An 18,782-nucleotide genomic window follows, 5' to 3' on the forward strand; every position below is an offset into this window, starting at 1 on the left:
GGCCTACTCCCATGATCGCTCACACTCAGGAGGTTACATCCTCGTGAGGCTTGAGCCGGGAGGGTCTCCGTCCTATTTGCAGACTTTTCACGTATCTCTGATTAATGGTTATCTGTTTAGTCAATTTTAAAAAATCCTTTGTTTTTATTTTGTGGTGAATTGGTTCTGCTGTTTGTACAAATTGCTTTAATCCCTGCCAATACCGGGGGACCGCGATAGGCACAGCAGGGCCGCCATTTGAGGGGAAATGCGGTCAGCGGGCTAGTGTTTTTCCACCCCTGACACTAATTGGTGAGGCTGGCGCAAGCGCGCTTGGTTTCATCCTCCTGAGGCTTGAGCCAGGAGGGTCTTCGTCTTATTTGCAGACTTTGCACGCATCTCTGATTAATGGTTTTATCTGTTTAGTCAAATTTTTTAAAAAACCTTCGTTTTTATATTGTGGTGAATTTGTTCTGCTCTTTGTACAAATTGCTTTAATCCCTGCCAATACCGGGGGACCGCACTAGGCACAGCGGGGCCACCATTTTGTGGGCTATTACGGTCAGCGGGCCAGTGTTTTTTTCACCCCATACACTATAATTGGAGAAGCTGGTGTGAGCGCGCCAAAGGCGCGCCTAAGGCAAGCCAGTCTGCCCTCAGCCCGCGCCGGCACTCCTGCCCATAGCAGTGCAGGTAAGCCAAACATTATACAATACTCTAGTAAGTCGTTGCGGAGTATAAACACCATGGGTAACGCCACCAGGTGCTTATGTAATATTCTTAATACAAGGTCACCCTCTAGCCCAGGGACTTGCCCCAACTGAAAAATCACGCTATCTGAAATACTATACCAGCCCATTGAACCTCGAAAATATGAAAAAAACATTAAAAGCCGAACTGTTAAAACCTGTGGTAAAGTGCATATTGTTGAATGCAAGATCCCTGGTGAAAAAGTGTTGTGTGCAGCACTAATTGAGGATTGGGGGGGAAAAAAGGTGGCATTCATTACTGAAACATAGACGGATGATTCCTCATGTCCAGATTTAGTGAAAGCCACAACCCACGGATACCTTAGTTGTACAGTAAACAGGCCAATTAGGAAAAGGGCGGGGGGGTTAGCAGTCATATCATAAATCAATAAATGCTGCGTTTCACATAGCCGCAAATGAGGCCTGTGAGACTGGATTTTTTTTAGCCTCACCTATGCCCATCATCACACTCTTAAAGGCACTCTGCTGTATTAACCTCCGGGTCCTAGGAGACCCTTTGCCACATCATTGGGGAATTTGCTGCAAGAGGGGATGGGTGCCAGCTCCTATACGATATTGGGAGATTTTAACTTTCATCTGGATGCACACATGGATCCAGATACGGCGACCCTGATAAACCTGATGAACAGTGCCGATCTCGGGCAGCAAGTAATCTGACCCACTCACCCGACAGGCACAGATGTATTTTTTCAAACTATACATACCTCTCTTTTACGGGCTTGCTGCCTCTAGTTTGGTCAGACCATGTGGCAGTACTATCTGAATGGGCCATCTCAGGCCATCATGCGGCTGGAAGGCTCCCCAAGAGAGAGGGAATTTAGAGCGTGGAATAAAGTGGAGGATACTGATCTAGTAGATCTGCTCACCTCTACTGCACGCAAAATGCCCCTAAACGTGGAGGAGGCCACAACACTATACTAATTGGCTGAAGGCAGCCTGTAATAAGCTAGCCACAAAGAAAATCCTATTTTCAAATAGGGTTCAACCCTTCGCACCTTGGTACACGCAGGAACTCAAGGACCAAAAACTGTGTTGTAAACGTTTGGAGCGAAACTGGAGGAAAGAATATAAAGTTACAAAGAAAAATACTTACAAAGCCTTATGATATACAAACAGCTACTGTTTAAGACTAAAAAAAGAGGTTTTGCCAATTGAATTAATTTAGCTAAAAACTCGGCCAAAGAACTTTTCAAACCTGTAACTAGCCTGGCACAACCTCGCCCAGCGAATATTTTTTGATGAGCCAGGGATTGTGTGACGAAATCGCCAGGTTTTTCCAGGAAAAAGTTAAGGCCATCTTTTTAACATTTAAAGGAACAGCAACTGAAAGGACTAAGGTCTCAACAAAGGGTCATAAGGCTATCTTTGATAAGTTTGCACCACTATCCGTTATGGACACTCACAATCTTCTGATGTCGACTAAAATCAGGATCCCCTTATGTTCCATGTGCTGTCGCGGTGTTAAAACTGGGTCTGAACCTATTGTCCTGACACTTACCTCTCTATTCAACGCAATGTTTCTAGATGGATATTTTCCCAAATCTCGGAAAATTGCTTCAATATTACTATTACTTAAAAAGCCAAAGTTGGACCCCAAGGGCCCGAACAGCTTCCGTCCCATCTCACGCCTCCCACTTACAGCTAAACTGGTCGAGAAAGAAGGAGTAGTTTCTTTTCTGTAACTCCAGTTCTGTAGTAGGGGTATCTCTGTTATAGTCATAATCTAGTGAATAGTCCCGCCCATGTGCGTGGACCCCAGAGCAATAAAAAATAATCTCTAAAAGGTGACAAATCATGCAGACCTGCATACACCTTTAAGAGAGAATTTAATTTAAAGACAGATAATGCAGCCTATACCCACAGGCTACACTGTCCAGTACTTCAACTAGAATTCCACCAACATCCACAAACAGCACTGCCTGTCTAGTTTTTCTCCACATAGGAAAAAACCCTGCCTCTACCAGCAAAAGCCTCTGGAATGATAGAGAGGAAGGAGTGGACAGACAAGCCCCATAGGCTGCCATTATGTGGCTTAGAACAGGATACTGTGCCTTTAAGAAAACTTTCCAGATTTCCAGAACTTTCCCCAGTATCCCAGAATGCCCAGCAGGTCCCATTTACTTTCAGTTCTTTTTGAAGGCGTAGCACGCCAGACCTGTAGCATTCTTCATATGAATAAATATCTCTCCACCGGGGAGGAGGGCGGGCACTTATGACTATAACAGATACCCCTACTACAGAACTGGAGTTACAGAAAAGAAACTACTCCTTCTGTAGTAGGGGGATCTCTGTGTATAGTCATAACCTAGTGAATAGAATGGCAAGCCCATCCCCACACAACAGCAGCGGTGGAGAACAAACAAGACAAACCCACTACTGTGCGAACAAATTTCGCAGCGAAGCCTGCCCAACCTGAGCATCTGCCCTGGCATCCGAGTCCAGACAGTAATGCGCAGCAAAGGTATGGACCGACTTCCAAGTGGCCGCCTTGCAGATTTCCGCAATAGGAACATTACGCAGCAAAGCCGTCGTGGCAGCTTTGCCCCTGGTGGAATGAGCCTTAGGTTTACCCCCTAAGGTCTTATTAGCCTTTTGATAACACAATTGTATGCAGGACACAATCCACCTAGAAATGGACTGCTTAGAGGTCGCAAGACCAGTCCTGACTGATCCATAATTAACAAACAATTGGTCAGACCTACGAATATCCTTGGTCTTATCCAGATAAAATTTCAACACCCTCCGAACATCCAGGGAATGGAGAGACCTTTCCGCTGGTGAAGAGGGATTCGGAAAGAACGTAGGTAAAGTTATGGTCTGGTTGACATGAAAATCAGAGATAACCTTAGGAAGAAATTTAGGGTGAGTACGCATCACAACCTTAGCAGCATGAAATACAGTATAAGGTTCTTGACAACATAATGCCTGAAGTTCACTCACCCTGCGGGCCTATGTAATGGCCACTAGGAACGCCGCCTTCCAGGATAGGTGCTGCAATGAAGCCTTGTGAATGGGTTCATAAGGCTCCTTCATCAGTCTGGACAGCACCACATTCAAGTCCCAGCAAGGCGAGGGAAGTCTGACGGGAGGAAACACTTTCTTCAAGCCTTCCAAAAAATCCTTCACCACAGGGATCTGAAAGAAGGAAGTCTGTGAAGGGCATTTCCTGTAAGCAGTCAAAGCAGCCAGATGAACCTTAATGGAATGGAAATTAAGGCCAGACTGCGCCAGATGTAAAAGGTATGGAAGGATGACATCTTCCTTACATGTTGTCGGATCAAAGTTCTTGGACTTACACCAGATACAGAACCTCTTCCACTTGTAAGCATAGGATGACCTAGTGGAAGGTCGTTTAGACTCCTTCAGTATGTCCATACAATCGTCTGGTAGATTCAGATGGCCATATTGCACTATTTCAGGAGCCTTGCCGCCAAACTCAAAGACGAGAGGTTGGGGTGCACCATCCGCCCCCCGAACTTCGTGAGAAGGTCCGGCCTGCATGGCAACCGCATGTTAGGAAGGAGAGACCGGTGAAGAAGGTCCGTGAACCACCACTGCCTGGGCCACTCCGGGGCGATCAGGATCATCCGCGCCCTGGACTGGGACAGCTTGATGAGCACCGCCGGAATCAGGGGAATGGGTGGAAAAGCGTACAGAAAGTTGTTCGACCAATCGATCCATAGCGCATTCCCCAGCGTCCCCCGCTGGTAGTACCTGGATGCGAAGTCTCGGCATTTGCTGTTTTCGGCGGTGGCGAACTGATCTACGTCTGGAGTCCCCCACCTTGCGAAGACTTCTCCTAGTACTTCGTCGTTTATGACCCATTCGTGGTTTTCCTGAATCAGCCTGCTCAAGGCGTCCGCCTGAGCATTCTGCACCCCTGGCAGATGCATGGCCGTAATCGTCAGTCCTCGGGCCAGCAGCCAGCGCCAGATCGCCTGCGCCTCCTGCGACAGAGTGCGCGATCTCGACCCCCCCTGCTTGTTGAGGTAATACATCGTGGTTGTATTGTCCGTCTGTATCAGCAGCGAGTTGGTCTGGAAGGACCGAAGGAAGGCCTTCAGTGCTAGGAAGACAGATCTGAGTTCCAGGAAATTGATGTGGTACGTCGATTCCAAAGGAGACCACTTTCCTTGAATCTGCAAGTCCCCGGAATGCGCTCCCCAGCCCTGGAGAGAAGCATCCGTCACGACACTAGTCGTGGGAATGTCCTTGTGGAAGGGAACCCCCTTGAGGAGGTTTTCCGCCGAACACCATCACTTCAGAGACTGAAGAGCATGCAGCGACAGTCGTATCTTGTCGTCCCAAGAGCCTGTCCTCTGATCCCACTGATCCTCCAAGCACTCCTGCAGTGGTCTCATGTGTAGCCGTGCGTGAGGCGTGAGGAAGATACAGGAGGCCATCGATCCCAGTAGAGAAGACACCTTCCTCACTGTCGTCGATGGAGCAGTCCTGAGGTCCTGAGCCTTCCGAAGGAGTGATAACCGTCTCTCCTCCGAAGGAGACACGCTTGCTGACCGCGTATCGATGGAGGCCCCCAGGTACTGTATGCACTGGACCGGAGTCGTGACCGATTTGGACATGTTGACGTGTAACCCCAGCTTGTGCAAGAGAGCGCACGTCCATCGGAAGTGATCTTGCGCTTCAGAGAAGGATGAAGCCTTGATCAGCCAATCGTCCAGATACGGGTAGACAAACACCTTGTTCCTCCGCAGGTGTGCCGCCACCACCGCCATGCACTTCGAGAAGGTCCTGGGCGCAGACTTTAGCCCGAATGGCAGTACTGTGTATTGATAGTGATTGGCGCCGACTTGGAATCGCAGGAACTTCCTGTGCTTCCGTGCTATGGGCACATGGAAGTACGCATCCTGTAGATCTATGGCACAGAGCAGCTGAGGGTAAATCTGGTGCAACGATAGCATGCGAAACTTCTCTCTGCGAATCCATTTGTTTGCCTGTCGCAAATCCAGAATGGGCCTGAACTGTGTTCTTGTCCTTCTTGCGAACGAGGAAGAACCGAGAGTACAGACCTCTTCCCCTTTGAGACAGAGGTACCTCTTCTACCGCCTTTTTTCTCAACAAGATGTCTGCCTCCGCCTGGAGCTCTCTCAGCTGGAATCGAGAGCTGACCGGCGGGATCGCTGGAGGCGGGCTGATAAACCTAAGACTGTATCCATTGCAAACAATATTCAGCACCCACTTGTCCTGAGTAATTTTTCTCCACTCTGCCGGAAAAAATTGAATGCTTCCCCCCACTGGAGTGGGTAACGGTTGAGGGGGAAGTAGCCGCTCAGGGCCGAGACCCGGCCGGGCCCTTGGTAGTGGTAGTAGCCTGCTGGCCTCCTCTACCCCTCTGGCGCTTCTGGAAGGGCTTGCGGAACTGCTGCTGTTGTTGCTGCTGCTGTCCCGAACCCTGCCCACGCCCTCTGCCCGAAGACCCGAACCGCCTCTGGAACGGGCGCTTCTTCTTCTCGGCCTTCTCCAACCCGACGGCCGTCAGGGTTTCCGCCTCCGCCTTCATGCGGGCCATCTCATCATCCGGATGTTTCCCGAACAGGGTTTCCCCCCCGAGAAGGGCAGGTTGGCCACTCTTTGCTGCGCCTCTGGCTTGAGGGACGTCAGGCGCAGCCACGAATGCCGCCTCTGGTGGACGCCATGACAGTAGGCGTGGGCGGCCAACAAGGATACATCCGCCGCTGCGCCGATCACCCGATTAGAAACCAGCATGCCTTCGCGCACTGTCTCCAAGAAGTCCTCCTTCTTGTCCCGGGGCAGCAGGTCCGCATACTGCTGCAGGGACTCCCACAGGGCCCGGTCGTAACGGCCCAACAAAGCCCCTGCACTCGCCGCCTTCATGGTGGTGGCGGCGGTCCCACACACCTTCCTGCCCGCAGAATCCAGCCAGCGGCTTTCTTTGTCAGGCGGTACTGTCGATGAAGGGGCGGTCGCATGTTTCCTCGCCGCCGTCACGATGACCGAATCCGGCTTCGGGTCCACCCTCAAAAAGGTAGGGTCCGACTCCGGGGCCCTATACTTTTTCATGAGCCTGGAGGGGGCGGCCATCGTCACCGCGGGAGTGAGGAACAGCTCCAACGCGGGTTCCACCAGTCCTGGTACAAGAGGCAGTAGAGGGCGAGACAGATGTTTCTTATGAAGTGTCTCGAATATCACGGACGTCGTGGGTGTTGGAACCGTCACCGTGATACCCAACTTTGCTGCCCCTCTCAACAGCACCTCTTGGAAAGAGACCAAATCGTCCACCGGAGACACCCTAGTCCCCGGCGAGTCCGACAGCGTCGGGGAAAAATCTCTGGTCGAGGAGCGCGTGTGAGACCTGTGCCTCCTACGGCGTCGTCCTGAGTCCGACGATGACCGTCCATGGCTCCGTGATCTTCTCCTCCTGAGAGAGCGGGAGCGCGACCTCTTCGGCTTCGGTCTGCCCGCAGGTCTAGCCGGTCCCGGCGACCGCGGGCGTCGTGGCTTCGGAGTCCCCTGCGGCGGAGTCGGGTACCTCGGAAGGGAAACCGACCGCGGGGGAACCGCCAGCAGCCCCACTGGAGTGCGTGGCAATGACCGAGGTGGGGGCGGCGGAGGCAGTGTCCGCGGCTGTGGAGGCGGTGGTGGAGGTGGCGGCGGTGTTGGCGGTGGTGGTGGTGGGAGAGGAGGCGGTGACGTAGGCATCCGAGGAGGCGTATACACCACAGAGTACACCAATCCCGATGACTCTCTTCCTCGACGGCGACCTGCGCCTCGACGGCGATCTTCTTGATCTCGAGTGTCTCGACGTCGATCCCTTCTTCGACGGCGACGTCGACCGTCTCCTCTTCATCGACGGCGAACGGCGATCACCCCTCGACGGCGAGCGCCGACGCCGGGTCCGATCTCGACGCCGACTGCTGGACGGCGCCGTAGACGGCGTCGTCACCGACTATGCCGATGTAGTAGACGGCGGCCTATTCAGGTCCCTCGACGTCGACTCTCCCCAGAGCCCTGGGGAGACGGCGAACAGATGGTGGTCATCCTCCTCGACGTCGCCGTAGACGCCCTCGACGGGGAGTGGGAGCGCTTACTGGTCTTCTTGCCCCTGGGGAGCCCCCCAGAGGCCTCAGTAGGGGCCAAATCAGCCCCTCCAGACCCACCTGGTGCCTTCAGTCTTCTCTCTTCCAGAACTTGAAGCCTGATTTTCATTCTGTCCCTCAGGGTCCTGGCTGAGAACGAGTGGCAGATATCACAGTCTTCAGGCACGTGGGACTGGGGAAGGCAACCTATACACACCTCGTGTGGATCAGTTTTAGCCTTCTTTCTACCACATTCCAGGCACTTGTCGAACAAGCCAGGCATGTTGACAGTACCAGCTACTAAGCACTTGAAAAAAGTGACAAAAATTGACAAAATCTCCAATAAACCCTTGAAAAGGGGAGAGCTCAATGCTCCAGGGTCCTGCTAGCAGGAGCCGGAAAAAAGAACTGAAAGTAAATGGGACCTGCTGGGCATTCTGGGATACTGGGGAAAGTTCTGGAAATCTGGAAAGTTTTCTTAAAGGCACAGTATCCTGTTCTAAGCCACATAATGGCAGCCTATGGGGCTTGTCTGTCCACTCCTTCCTCTCTATCATTCCAGAGGCTTTTGCTGGTAGAGGCAGGGTTTTTTCCTATGTGGAGAAAAACTAGACAGGCAGTGCTGTTTGTGGATGTTGGTGGAATTCTAGTTGAAGTACTGGACAGTGTAGCCTGTGGGTATAGGCTGCATTATCCGTCTTTAAATTAAATTCTCTCTTAAAGGTGTATGCAGGTCTGCATGATTTGTCACCTTTTAGAGATTATTTTTTATTGCTCCGGGGTCCACGCACATGGGCGGGACTATTCACTAGATTATGACTATACACAGAGATCCCCTACTACAGAAATGAATGCTCAATTGAGTACTTATTTGCAAGAAGCTCAAGTCCTGGACCCCACTCAATATGGTTTTAGAGAGGGGCACAGCACGGAGTCCACGCTCCTAAAATCTACGGAAGGGATCAGGATAGCCCTAGATCAGGGAGGCAAGGCCGCTATGATTATGCTGGACCTTTCCGCAGCCTTAGATACGGTCCATCATGATTTGTTGATAGACAGGTTGCGGGATTGCGGAGTCCAGGGTAAAGCATGGAAACTCCTGAAGTCCTTCCTCTTGGACAGACTGCAAATTGTCGATTTAGGTGAATTTTGCTCTACACTGTTATCACTGCCTTGTGGAGTCCCACAAGGGTCGTCCACGAGCCCCACACTCCAACGTGTACATGTCCTCCGTGGCCCCCCCTCATTAACTCTTTTGGCTTTTGCCATCCCTCATATGCCGACACACAAATTGTGGCGTCTCGGTTACCGGGGCAGGAAAATGCAATAGGTACACGATTACATGATTGTATGGAAGAGGTTGGGAGATGGATGTCCAAAAATTGTCTGAAACTCAACATATGTTATCCTGTTTGGGAACGATCCCGCCTTTTGGACCCCTAGCTGGTGGCCGGTTTCTATGGGTTCTCTCCAGACACCTACTAGGAAAGTTGAAAACTTGGGAGTTGTTATAGACGACACACTCAATTTTGGTGACCAAGTCAATGCAGTAGTCTCGGCCACATCATATGTCCTCAGAACATGCAAGAAAATACTGCAGTTTCTGCCAAAAAGTCAGCGCACGGTGATTACATCACTTACTATGTCTGGGCTAGACTATTGTAATAGCCTATACTTGAAAATTCAGGACCGCTTTCTGCACAAACTCCAACTTCTGCAGAACGCAGCCGCCAGACTGCTTACCGGCACATCTAAATTTGCATCTGTCGCCAGTGATATCCAAAGACTTCATTGGTTACCTGTCAAGAAACTAGTACAGTTTAAATCCTTCTGCTTGGTACACAAAGACCTACAAGCAGTAGGACCTGATCATTTGAGGAGGCAATTCCTGTGGTATGTGCCTAAAGGACTACTCCACTCCCTTGGAGCTAAATTGGTGACAGTACCACGTACAAAAAAAAGCTAGTTGGGGTGGCAGAAGCTTTGTTCCAAGCATGGAATGACCTCCGCCTCCATTTGAGGAGCATCACTGACTTACTTGGATTCAGGAAGGCCTCAAAAACCTGGCTTTTTGATTGATAACCCGGTCTTAAAATTATACATCACTCAGATAGCTAGCTCCAGGACACCCTAGGGTAACAGTTGCGCTTTACAAATGTCTAACATAACTTAACTGTCCCAGCCCTACCCCCCCGGCCCAACAACTCAGTCTCAATCTTTTGGATTTTGCATTTGATCACCAGTCGTATGCTCGTGTTTGACAATTTTATAAAACTATATTGGGAAAAAAGTATACTAGAAAGACTACGCAAATACAACAGTAGATTAAGTAACTGTTATTGCTCTAGATCGGCTGAAAAATTCAACAAACAGATTTGCAAAATAAAAAAAGGGATGTAAGCTACTTACATTGAAGGTGTACTCTACACTTTTTTCAGTTCTTCTCTTATGCACTCCTTTCAGTGTTATCTTCTCAATGTGCACCGCTAAAATAAAAGACATTAAAAATGGATAAATGGTCCTATCAGTCTCAAGTTAAAGAATGTCCAAACAAAAATAAAGCAGCAAAATAAAATCATTCTCCAGAACGGGTAGAAAATTAATAATATGCTTTCACTATTAGCTAAGCCCTCTGAAGTCTGTTCTGTGCATACTCAAGGCTGAAGCGCATCATAAATCCAGCAGTTGCCCTCAGAATAGCAAAGACAAGCCTTCAAGGCCCCATGTGGAAAAGTGTCATTCTCAATCCAACTGCACCTTTGCAATTATCAACTTTGTTACTCACTAGGGTCACACTGCAACTTGCTCATGAAATTTCACTATTGCGAGCTTTCTGCCCCAGTCTTTTAATGGGCCAGATAGAAACAATGCTATGTGCTGTCCTTACAAGGGACTCTGGGCTCAGTAGTTAATGTAAGCAATGAAACCTTAACCTGGTGGTCCTACATACATTCACACTTCACAACTTCAGTGTCATGTTACCTATGACATGGCCTACTGTCCAAGGCAAAACTCTTTCTTATTCTATTCAAAGCAGTATCACCAAAACAATCCTCAAGAACTCTGCTAGTGAGCCATCAGAAATTCCTACGCATCTTGTATACCAGGGGTAAAGGGGATAGGAGGAATTGTGGGTTGGGCATTGGTGCATGCAGCTTGCTTCCAGCAACACATTTGTCTCTGTTGAACACTTTGCATGACAACATTTGGAGACAGGCCATTTGTGCATTACTTGATTTGCTAAAATCTTCCATGGATTAGTTGCCGCATTTCCCAAACTGTAAGTCGCAAGCCTATTTTCGGTGGGCATGGAAAGCAAGAGCAATAAATGAAGAGGTTTTCAAGTTGTGTGTTTATCTGGTCACATTTGCTTCAGAAAAAGAGGTCAAATGTCAGGCTAGTATTTCTGTCAAATTGCTGATTACTCTTTTAAAATGGGGATTGGGGTTTACTTGTGTTTCTCTGACTAAAGTGAGATGAGTTTTTAAAGTGAATTTTGAGACAATTGTGCTGGAGTACAGGGAATGTGAAAGGAAAGGATGTTTTTTTTGTAACAAGCAACAAAATGTAAACACTTGTAATGAATTATAAGAATTCAGCAGTTAGCAAAGCAGAAATGAAGCACATTTTTTTTGTAATTCCAGCGTGTGTTGAAAACAGCTTTTAATATGATCCAAACAAATCAAGAAACTAATTGGTGATACACAAATGGTAAATATTCACTGTAACCTTATTTCCACACTTTATAGTTTGTGTGCTTTAATGTTTTATCAGTAAAACTGTTATGTCTCTCCAAATCTAGTGGCCATTTCAATGGAAAATGGGCTAACTTAACGACAATGCACTACGACACAATGCTTCAGTTTACATAAAAAAAAAATGCCTCATGTCCATTAAAGGCAGGTAGGTAGTGAAAGTTTGTTCTAAAAATGGAGTGGTTGTTCTAAAACCTTTGGGAAAGACTGGGGTAGTGTGTAATCATATCAGTCTCTCTTACATCTTGTCAAGTCCTTGTTTTCGGAGAAAGCACAGTCCTGCCCTCGTCTCACTTAACGAGAACAGTAGAATAAAATTAGTTACTTTAATTGTGACATTGTTTCAACTTAGCCTCTAGTTTGGCAGTTATCAGGACACCAGGAAAACGGTAGCCAATTTGCGGCACGCTCTTGGGTTAGGCCTCTAAAATTATGTATAATCTTTGGATGGAAAAAAATAGTGCAAAAAACTTGGTATCATTTTTTTGCCCTTGCACAATGGTGTTTCAGGTTACTTTTTTTCTCGTGAAAAGATGAGGGGTAGCTCCAGATCCACATCTGGTAGCATGGAAAGAAAGGACCCGATTAAGGCACAAATGGGCGCAATGGATATGTGGAAAATCTTCAGCAGTACACCTGCATGCAAGTAGGTCAAGGCATTCAGGAATTGCATTGTTATCGGTAGTGTCCACCCACCTCTAGGAATAATCGCAACCCTTGGGAGGGTGAACCCTCAAGGTTACTAAAAATTAACCTGAACTCTAGTTACTTGATAGACCAACTTAACTTAGGGTACTGCATAAAGTATTATTGCAGTACCAGAACACGAATAAAGTCTAAATGCAAGCCAATAAAGCCTCCAAACCGAATTACAAAATTTAACAAAAAAATGACAATAATCCAGTAAGAGAAACTGGAGTTATGAATTTTTAAAGTTAAGACGAAATAATGCCAAGATACACACACCAGGTCCGCCCCAGTCCAAGATTATCTTCTGACTTAGTCCTTTAAGTCCCAATTAACCCCCAGAGTACACTTCTAAAGTCTGCGAGGACCTCAGGGAAAACACTCACAGGGTGTCGGGCTAGAGGCCAACAGTAGTTTGCAGCCACAGGTCTAGTTGCCACTGGCCTCTTGCTGCTTACTGAATTACTGTAGCTTGAACAGGAGTATATCCATGTGTCTGAGTCAACCAGTTTGCCCTGCCCTAGTATGGTAAACCTTTACATACACAGATTTGAGACCACACACATTTACTCTGCGGTCAATCCCTTCCAGATAAACACAAGGTTAAGGAAGAGGTATATTGATGATATCCTGGTCATCTGGGAGAGAGATGTGTCATCTCCGAGTGTTTTCAAGGCTTGGCTGAACAGTCGAGACATCTAACTTCGTTTTAGCTGTGAATGCAGTAAAGGTCAACTTTCCTTCCTGGATTTGCTACTATATCCAAAAGAAGGCAAAGTATATGCTGAACTCTATGCTGAACTCTATCAGAAGCCGATGGCACATAACTCTTTACTTAGCTTCTCAAGTTTCCATCCACGAGAATTATTAAACAATCTCCCCATGCGCCAATTTCTTAGGTTGGGGAGGAATTGTACAGAAATGGACAAATATAAAAAACATTCAGCAAAAGTGAGCAATGAATTGCAGATACATCAGTATCCAAAGGACTTGATTCGTAGATCATCCAAAAGGGCAAGTAATAACCGGAATGCCCTTTTGGAGTCATATCCAAAAAATAAAACTGACTGAATAGTTTGTGTAAGTACATACAGTCACTTGACTAATACAGTTTAGAAGGTTATAAACACAAACTGGCATATCCTCAATAAAAGAGGCAAGGCTCTAGACAAGTCCCTTTTTGCCTTGAAGCGGAGCAACAATCTGAGGGCCACCTTGGTCCATACAAGGCCACGAGTTGGACAAGGACAAAAAGCCCAACAATCACTTTGGAGTGGCCTCTCTGTACCGGGGCTTTTTCCTTGCGGATCTTGCTCCGTATGTGCTTTTACACAACAAACCAAACAGGTTAGAAGTAGGGCTGAAGACACCTTGGCCCCTGACAAAGCATACCAATTATAATTCATGTGGTGTGATCTACTTGATCAAGTGCCCCTGTGCCCTTATGTATGTGGGGATGACTACCCGTAAAGTGAAAAATAGGATTGTTGAACATCGTAGCTCTATTAGGTTTAAGAAGAACACTAAATTGTCGAGGCACTTCTTAGGGCGAGATCACACAGAGAATGAGCAGGAGGTTTTAGACAAACCCAATTATGATATACAAATGGGCCCCTTGGATACGATTCTTTTTAAGAGAGAACGGCGTTTGGTTTTACGGATCGGTAGCCATAAGAAAGGACTAAATGATGACATCCCTGATGTTCCCTATTGGTTTATGTACTATCCACTTATGATGTGATAATAGGGGCTATATTTTGATTCCTGAGGAAGTGCTAGTTACACAAGTTTGTTATAGGAGTTGTTACTACAACGCCCATGACTCCCCAGGTTACGACCTCGACGTTTGTACATCATTTCTGGTCACTGATGCTGAAAGGGCAGCGTCTTCCCTGAAACTTGTCCCTGCCGGTCCTTCTGTATGTGGCGGTCGAGACTAATCGGGTAAGATGTTTGCCACGGGCATCGATATTTAATAGATCTATTTTTTGGATCGTGAATGTTACATCTATGAGGTCTCGGATGTTTAACTCGATATGGTTGAGACCATAGCGAGAACGTGATAAACATTCCTTTGCATTTATCATGGTCTATCTTACACTTTGAGCCACATGAGTTTAGCAAGACATCGTGGTTACTTCTAAAGGCACCTGAAGAATACAACATGCGGATATTTAGCTTATGTATTGGCCATATGAATATGTATGCCGTGACTTGGAATAACATTGGCATGTTCGGTTAGTCTGTTTCACATTAGGCTATACATGTTATACACATTTCATCCTGGTTTCTTTTCGTATTAATTTTAGTTTTAAAGGAGGCGAGAGACTATTGTCCTTTTCTCCTGGTTTTCCTTTTCGTACGTTTCTAGTTTTCAAGGAGGGACGATTAAGAGCCTCACTATGTGCACATAACTAGAGACCCCTGTAATCATAGTGTGTGAGGGAGAGAAGACATGTGAGATTGTAATTGATATAAACTGAATTTAATCGCAGTTGAATTAATCCAGATACCATGCTTACATATCCTTTCAGCTCTGATCCGCCATGAAGTGACTGATTAAGATGGGCTTTGTATATAGGTTACAAATGGTAAGGAGGTTACAGCTGACTACAACAACCTATTACACTTGGGTTGCAGTGTTGGTGATGGACATGATTGGGCGATACAATGTAGACATTTGAATTATTAGTTGTATTTTTTTTTTTATCTGTTTTTATACTTTTCCATCACCTTGTGGAGCCTTCTAGATGACGGTACCATAGGATAGCCACTAGATGATTGAAAGTATAATTTTCATTCTCTCACTTTTTATCACAAGCAGAGTGACTCATAAGTTTGGTCCTGACGAATGCCATGAACCTGTTGGTCAATTTAGGCAGAAACATGTTGACCATGATACGAAGTAGGAGAATATCTATATCCCTATTTCACATAGCTTGTTTTTAAGCCTATCCACTGGGAGTACCATAAAAGTTGTCTTTACCCACCAAGAGATGGTTTTAAGTCACATTTTTGTTTGCACTCTGCCCCTCCCTCCCCCATAAACTTGATAATAGGGGTGACATATTAAAATAATCCCTCCTCTCCTACAGGGGTGGGGGGAGGGTTGTAACCGGCACTGGGTACCTTGCGGTCCCAGTGTGAAGAAGGGACCCAATGATGAAGCACGTCACCCCAGGGTGAGTGAGGGTTCTAGTCCTTAAACAGCAGTGCTGTCTAGCCTACTAGTGTCCCTACCTGTTTAGTATTTTTGTTACCTGCCCCATAAATATTTTGGTAGATCATGCCCTGGGTACAAGATATTAGAAGACCAGACCTTCAGAGTTCCTCTCAGGTCAGACAGCAGGACCCGTCTCCTTTCATTCTGCATGGTCACCTCACAGTTCTGGACAGAGGATGCTTGTTTTTTAACTGAAAGTGCACTGAGGCCTGCTAACCAGATCTCAATGCCCTGACATTTAAACGTGTATGTAGGTTTGGCTCGTACCCAACCAGCACAAGCTAACTTACTTCCAAGTCCCTGGCATATGGTACAAGGGCACCCAGGGCTTGCAAGTTAAGTGTTTTCCCTCAGACTGCTGCACTTATTGGGTCACCCAGAGTAGGACACATTAAACATCTCTCCAGTGGCAGCTTGCTATGGGAGTGCTGCGAGGCAGGGGACTCGGGCATACGACAGACATGAGTAAAGTAATTAAATAAATACAATTATTTACCTTGCATTCGCTCCATCGCCAACTCGGCGATGCAGCAAGCGCAAGGTAAATAGTTTTATTTATTTATTTAATTACTTACCTTACTCCTGTCCGTCGTATGCCGTGCCCCTCCCCTGCCCCACATCACTCCCTCTACAAGCCATCACTGCATATCTCCCAGTCAGTCACTGCAGGCTGGAAGGGCAATTTAAAACTGCTAACTCGACTGTGCCATTTTAATCAATGGCAAAACCCACACTACCCTTTTTAATGTATTTTAATGTCACCCCTACATCAGACCCATCCAGTTCTAAGGCACAGTGCAGCATATTAGAAAAGCAGAGCATGTGTTGAACATGTTGTGTCGGTTAAAACCTGCAATTGTTTTTACTGGGAGAGACTAGTAGCCCCATTGGCGAGGACAATGTTACACACTAAACACCTCAGCTGTGCTAACTTCTGAGTTGAACTACCAGAGTTGATGATTCAAGGTATCAAACAACTTGTTGCATTATGCTCGATGTCATGCCCAAGTGAAAACTAATGTAGCATGTTGCCACATGCAACTTTTAGAAAACTGCCACTCTGTAGCCTAGTTTTCCAGTGGACATTTGCTGGGGCTGGCCAGGAGACAGCCTTCTGCCCGCCTGGGTAGATGCATCAACGGCTCCCAGGACAGGCAATAAAAGGTGTTACTTCCTCCTGACAGGAAGCCACCCAAGGTGTTGCCCCAAAAGGCGACCTTTAAAGAGGAAGACCCCTTTGAAGGGCAAATGTTGAACACACTAGACGGCTGCTCTTTAGTTCGGGTAGACAGGTTGGCGTCTGGGACAGAGGCCAAAACACTGGTCAAAGCAGTTCTTTCAGGAATGGGTAGCCCACAGGTGGCCACACCTCCAGGGTGGGCTGGAAAGCTCCACACACCAAGAAGGGTCCTAACAATGTGGCGTGGGTAAAACAAAGTACTCTGGGATACCTAGATGCCATCAGATGGGAGGGAACCTAGTAGCTCATTGGCTAGCAACTGTCGACCTCTTGATGGCACTTTCTGGACATAAAATGGGCACCCCTGAAACCCAGAACTTTGATCTCATTTCACTGGAGAAAAGAACGAAAGGACTGCTCTGCTGACCCTGGAAACGGTAAAGAGGCTGCACCGAAGTTGGTCTGCACCTACTGCTCCTTGGGCTAGCGAAGAAAAGGACTGTACCTGCTGAGTACTGATTGTGGAGAAGTCGTCCCAGCTAGAAGCACAGCCTCCAAGAGTCAGTTGGCTGAACTCCTGTTCGCATCACGGGGCCACAAAAGCTAAAATAGCCTGTAGTTGAGATCACCAGATCGTCATTCCACACCCCATGAAGACTAAGAGACCAGAACCTGACACTCAAACGTTGCACCAGAGTCTGCTGTACCCGGGAGGGTCAGAGTGCAGTTTGGTCGCCAAGAAGAAGTGATCACCAAAAGAAGGAAACTGGCGATTGCTCTATGCTAGGTGACTGGTAACCCAGCGACAAGAGGACTTTTGCTCGACCCCTGTGACCAGGATCGTCTTACCAGGACCATGTGGTAGCCCCAGGAAGACCCCCGTTGGCAGTGCTGCATCTTCAATATTCTGTGACCCTTGCATCAGGACCACCCCATAGGATCAATGGCAAGGAGCCGCTGACACTGGAATTGTTCTGAAGACAGGTTTTCTTGGCAAGGAAATCTTCTTTAGACCTGGTGGGTCCCCTCTCCAGCAGAAGTTTGTCAGCCCAAGTAACCACATTACATGTTAACGTTTAAAAAACAAAAAAGTTTTTAAGTATCAAATTTGTTAATGCTTGTTTGCAGTTTCCTGTAAAATCCGAATCTTGGTAACCCTCCAGTGGATGTTTTCGTGTGCATACATTTTCAAAAATCAAAACTAATTTTTTTAATTTTGCATCAGATTTCTTGTGTGTCTAGTTTTACTTCTGCCATTGTTTTGGTGCTGTTTAAATGCTTTACCCATCTTACTTTGTGTAAGCCTGACTGCTCAGAGCCACAGCTACCCAGGTTTGAACTATGGTTCCGCAAAGCACAATAAATCCCATTTACTCACACAAGGGACTTGTAGGCAGGTAAATAAACCATTTACTCACACAGGGGACTTATAGGCAGGTAAATAAACCAAGCAGCAGTATATCAATGTGTGAGAAAGTGCCATATTTCTTGCATGGTATGCCCCCACTTTTTGCTAAATTGCTGAATGTACTTTGAGTGTGCCCTGGACTCCTGCCAATCAGGTGCCCAGGGCCTATGTTCCTTCCCTAAAACAAACCAAAACGGTAAACGCTGGCCACATGTCAGCCCCTGGTAAATGGTACCCTAGGTACCCAGGGCCCTATTACCAGGGAAGGCCTCTAAGGGCTGCAGCACTCATTGTGCTACCCTTAGAGGCCCTGTGCCCTTACACACACACACACACACACACACACACACACACACACACAGCCTTTGCAGGCTGGGTGTTTGGGTGCAAGACAAAAATAAAGTCGACATGACACACATCCCTGTGTGCCATGCCCATCACCTACACTGCCATGGCATACATCAGTCACCCCTCTAGCTGGGTGCCTTATGCCAATTGTGTGGGCGCAGGAGCCCTGTGCCCCTACAGTGTCCTGGTCCATTCCTGAGCACTGTAAGTGCAGTGCTGCCATTTAAGAGTACATGGTGCTGAGAGCTCGTCAAACACGAGCTCCACAGCACCATAATGGCAACACTAAAGACTGGGAAGTTTGGTATCAAACTTCAACCCACACTGATGCCAGTGTGGGATTTAATGTACCCAGCACTCCAGAGGGTATCTTA

At 47.2% G+C, this 18,782-nt stretch overlaps 1 protein-coding gene across 2 annotated transcripts in view; it reads right to left on the reverse strand.

The window, feature by feature from the left end:
- The window catches only part of ZCCHC2 (zinc finger CCHC-type containing 2), a 233,224-nt gene that overhangs the window by 185,727 nt on the left and 28,715 nt on the right, over positions 1-18,782 (reverse strand). For both annotated transcript variants that reach the window (XM_085606904.1, XM_085606903.1), the window contains exon 3: positions 10,217-10,293. In XM_085606904.1, the coding sequence (XP_085463030.1) occupies positions 10,217-10,293 (77 nt within the window). The remainder of the gene's footprint in view (positions 1-10,216; positions 10,294-18,782) is intronic.

The sequence above is a fragment of the Triturus cristatus genome, chromosome 5_2, assembly GCF_964204655.1.
Source record: "Triturus cristatus chromosome 5_2, aTriCri1.1, whole genome shotgun sequence".
In the NCBI taxonomy this organism is placed as follows: Eukaryota; Metazoa; Chordata; class Amphibia; order Caudata; family Salamandridae; genus Triturus; species Triturus cristatus.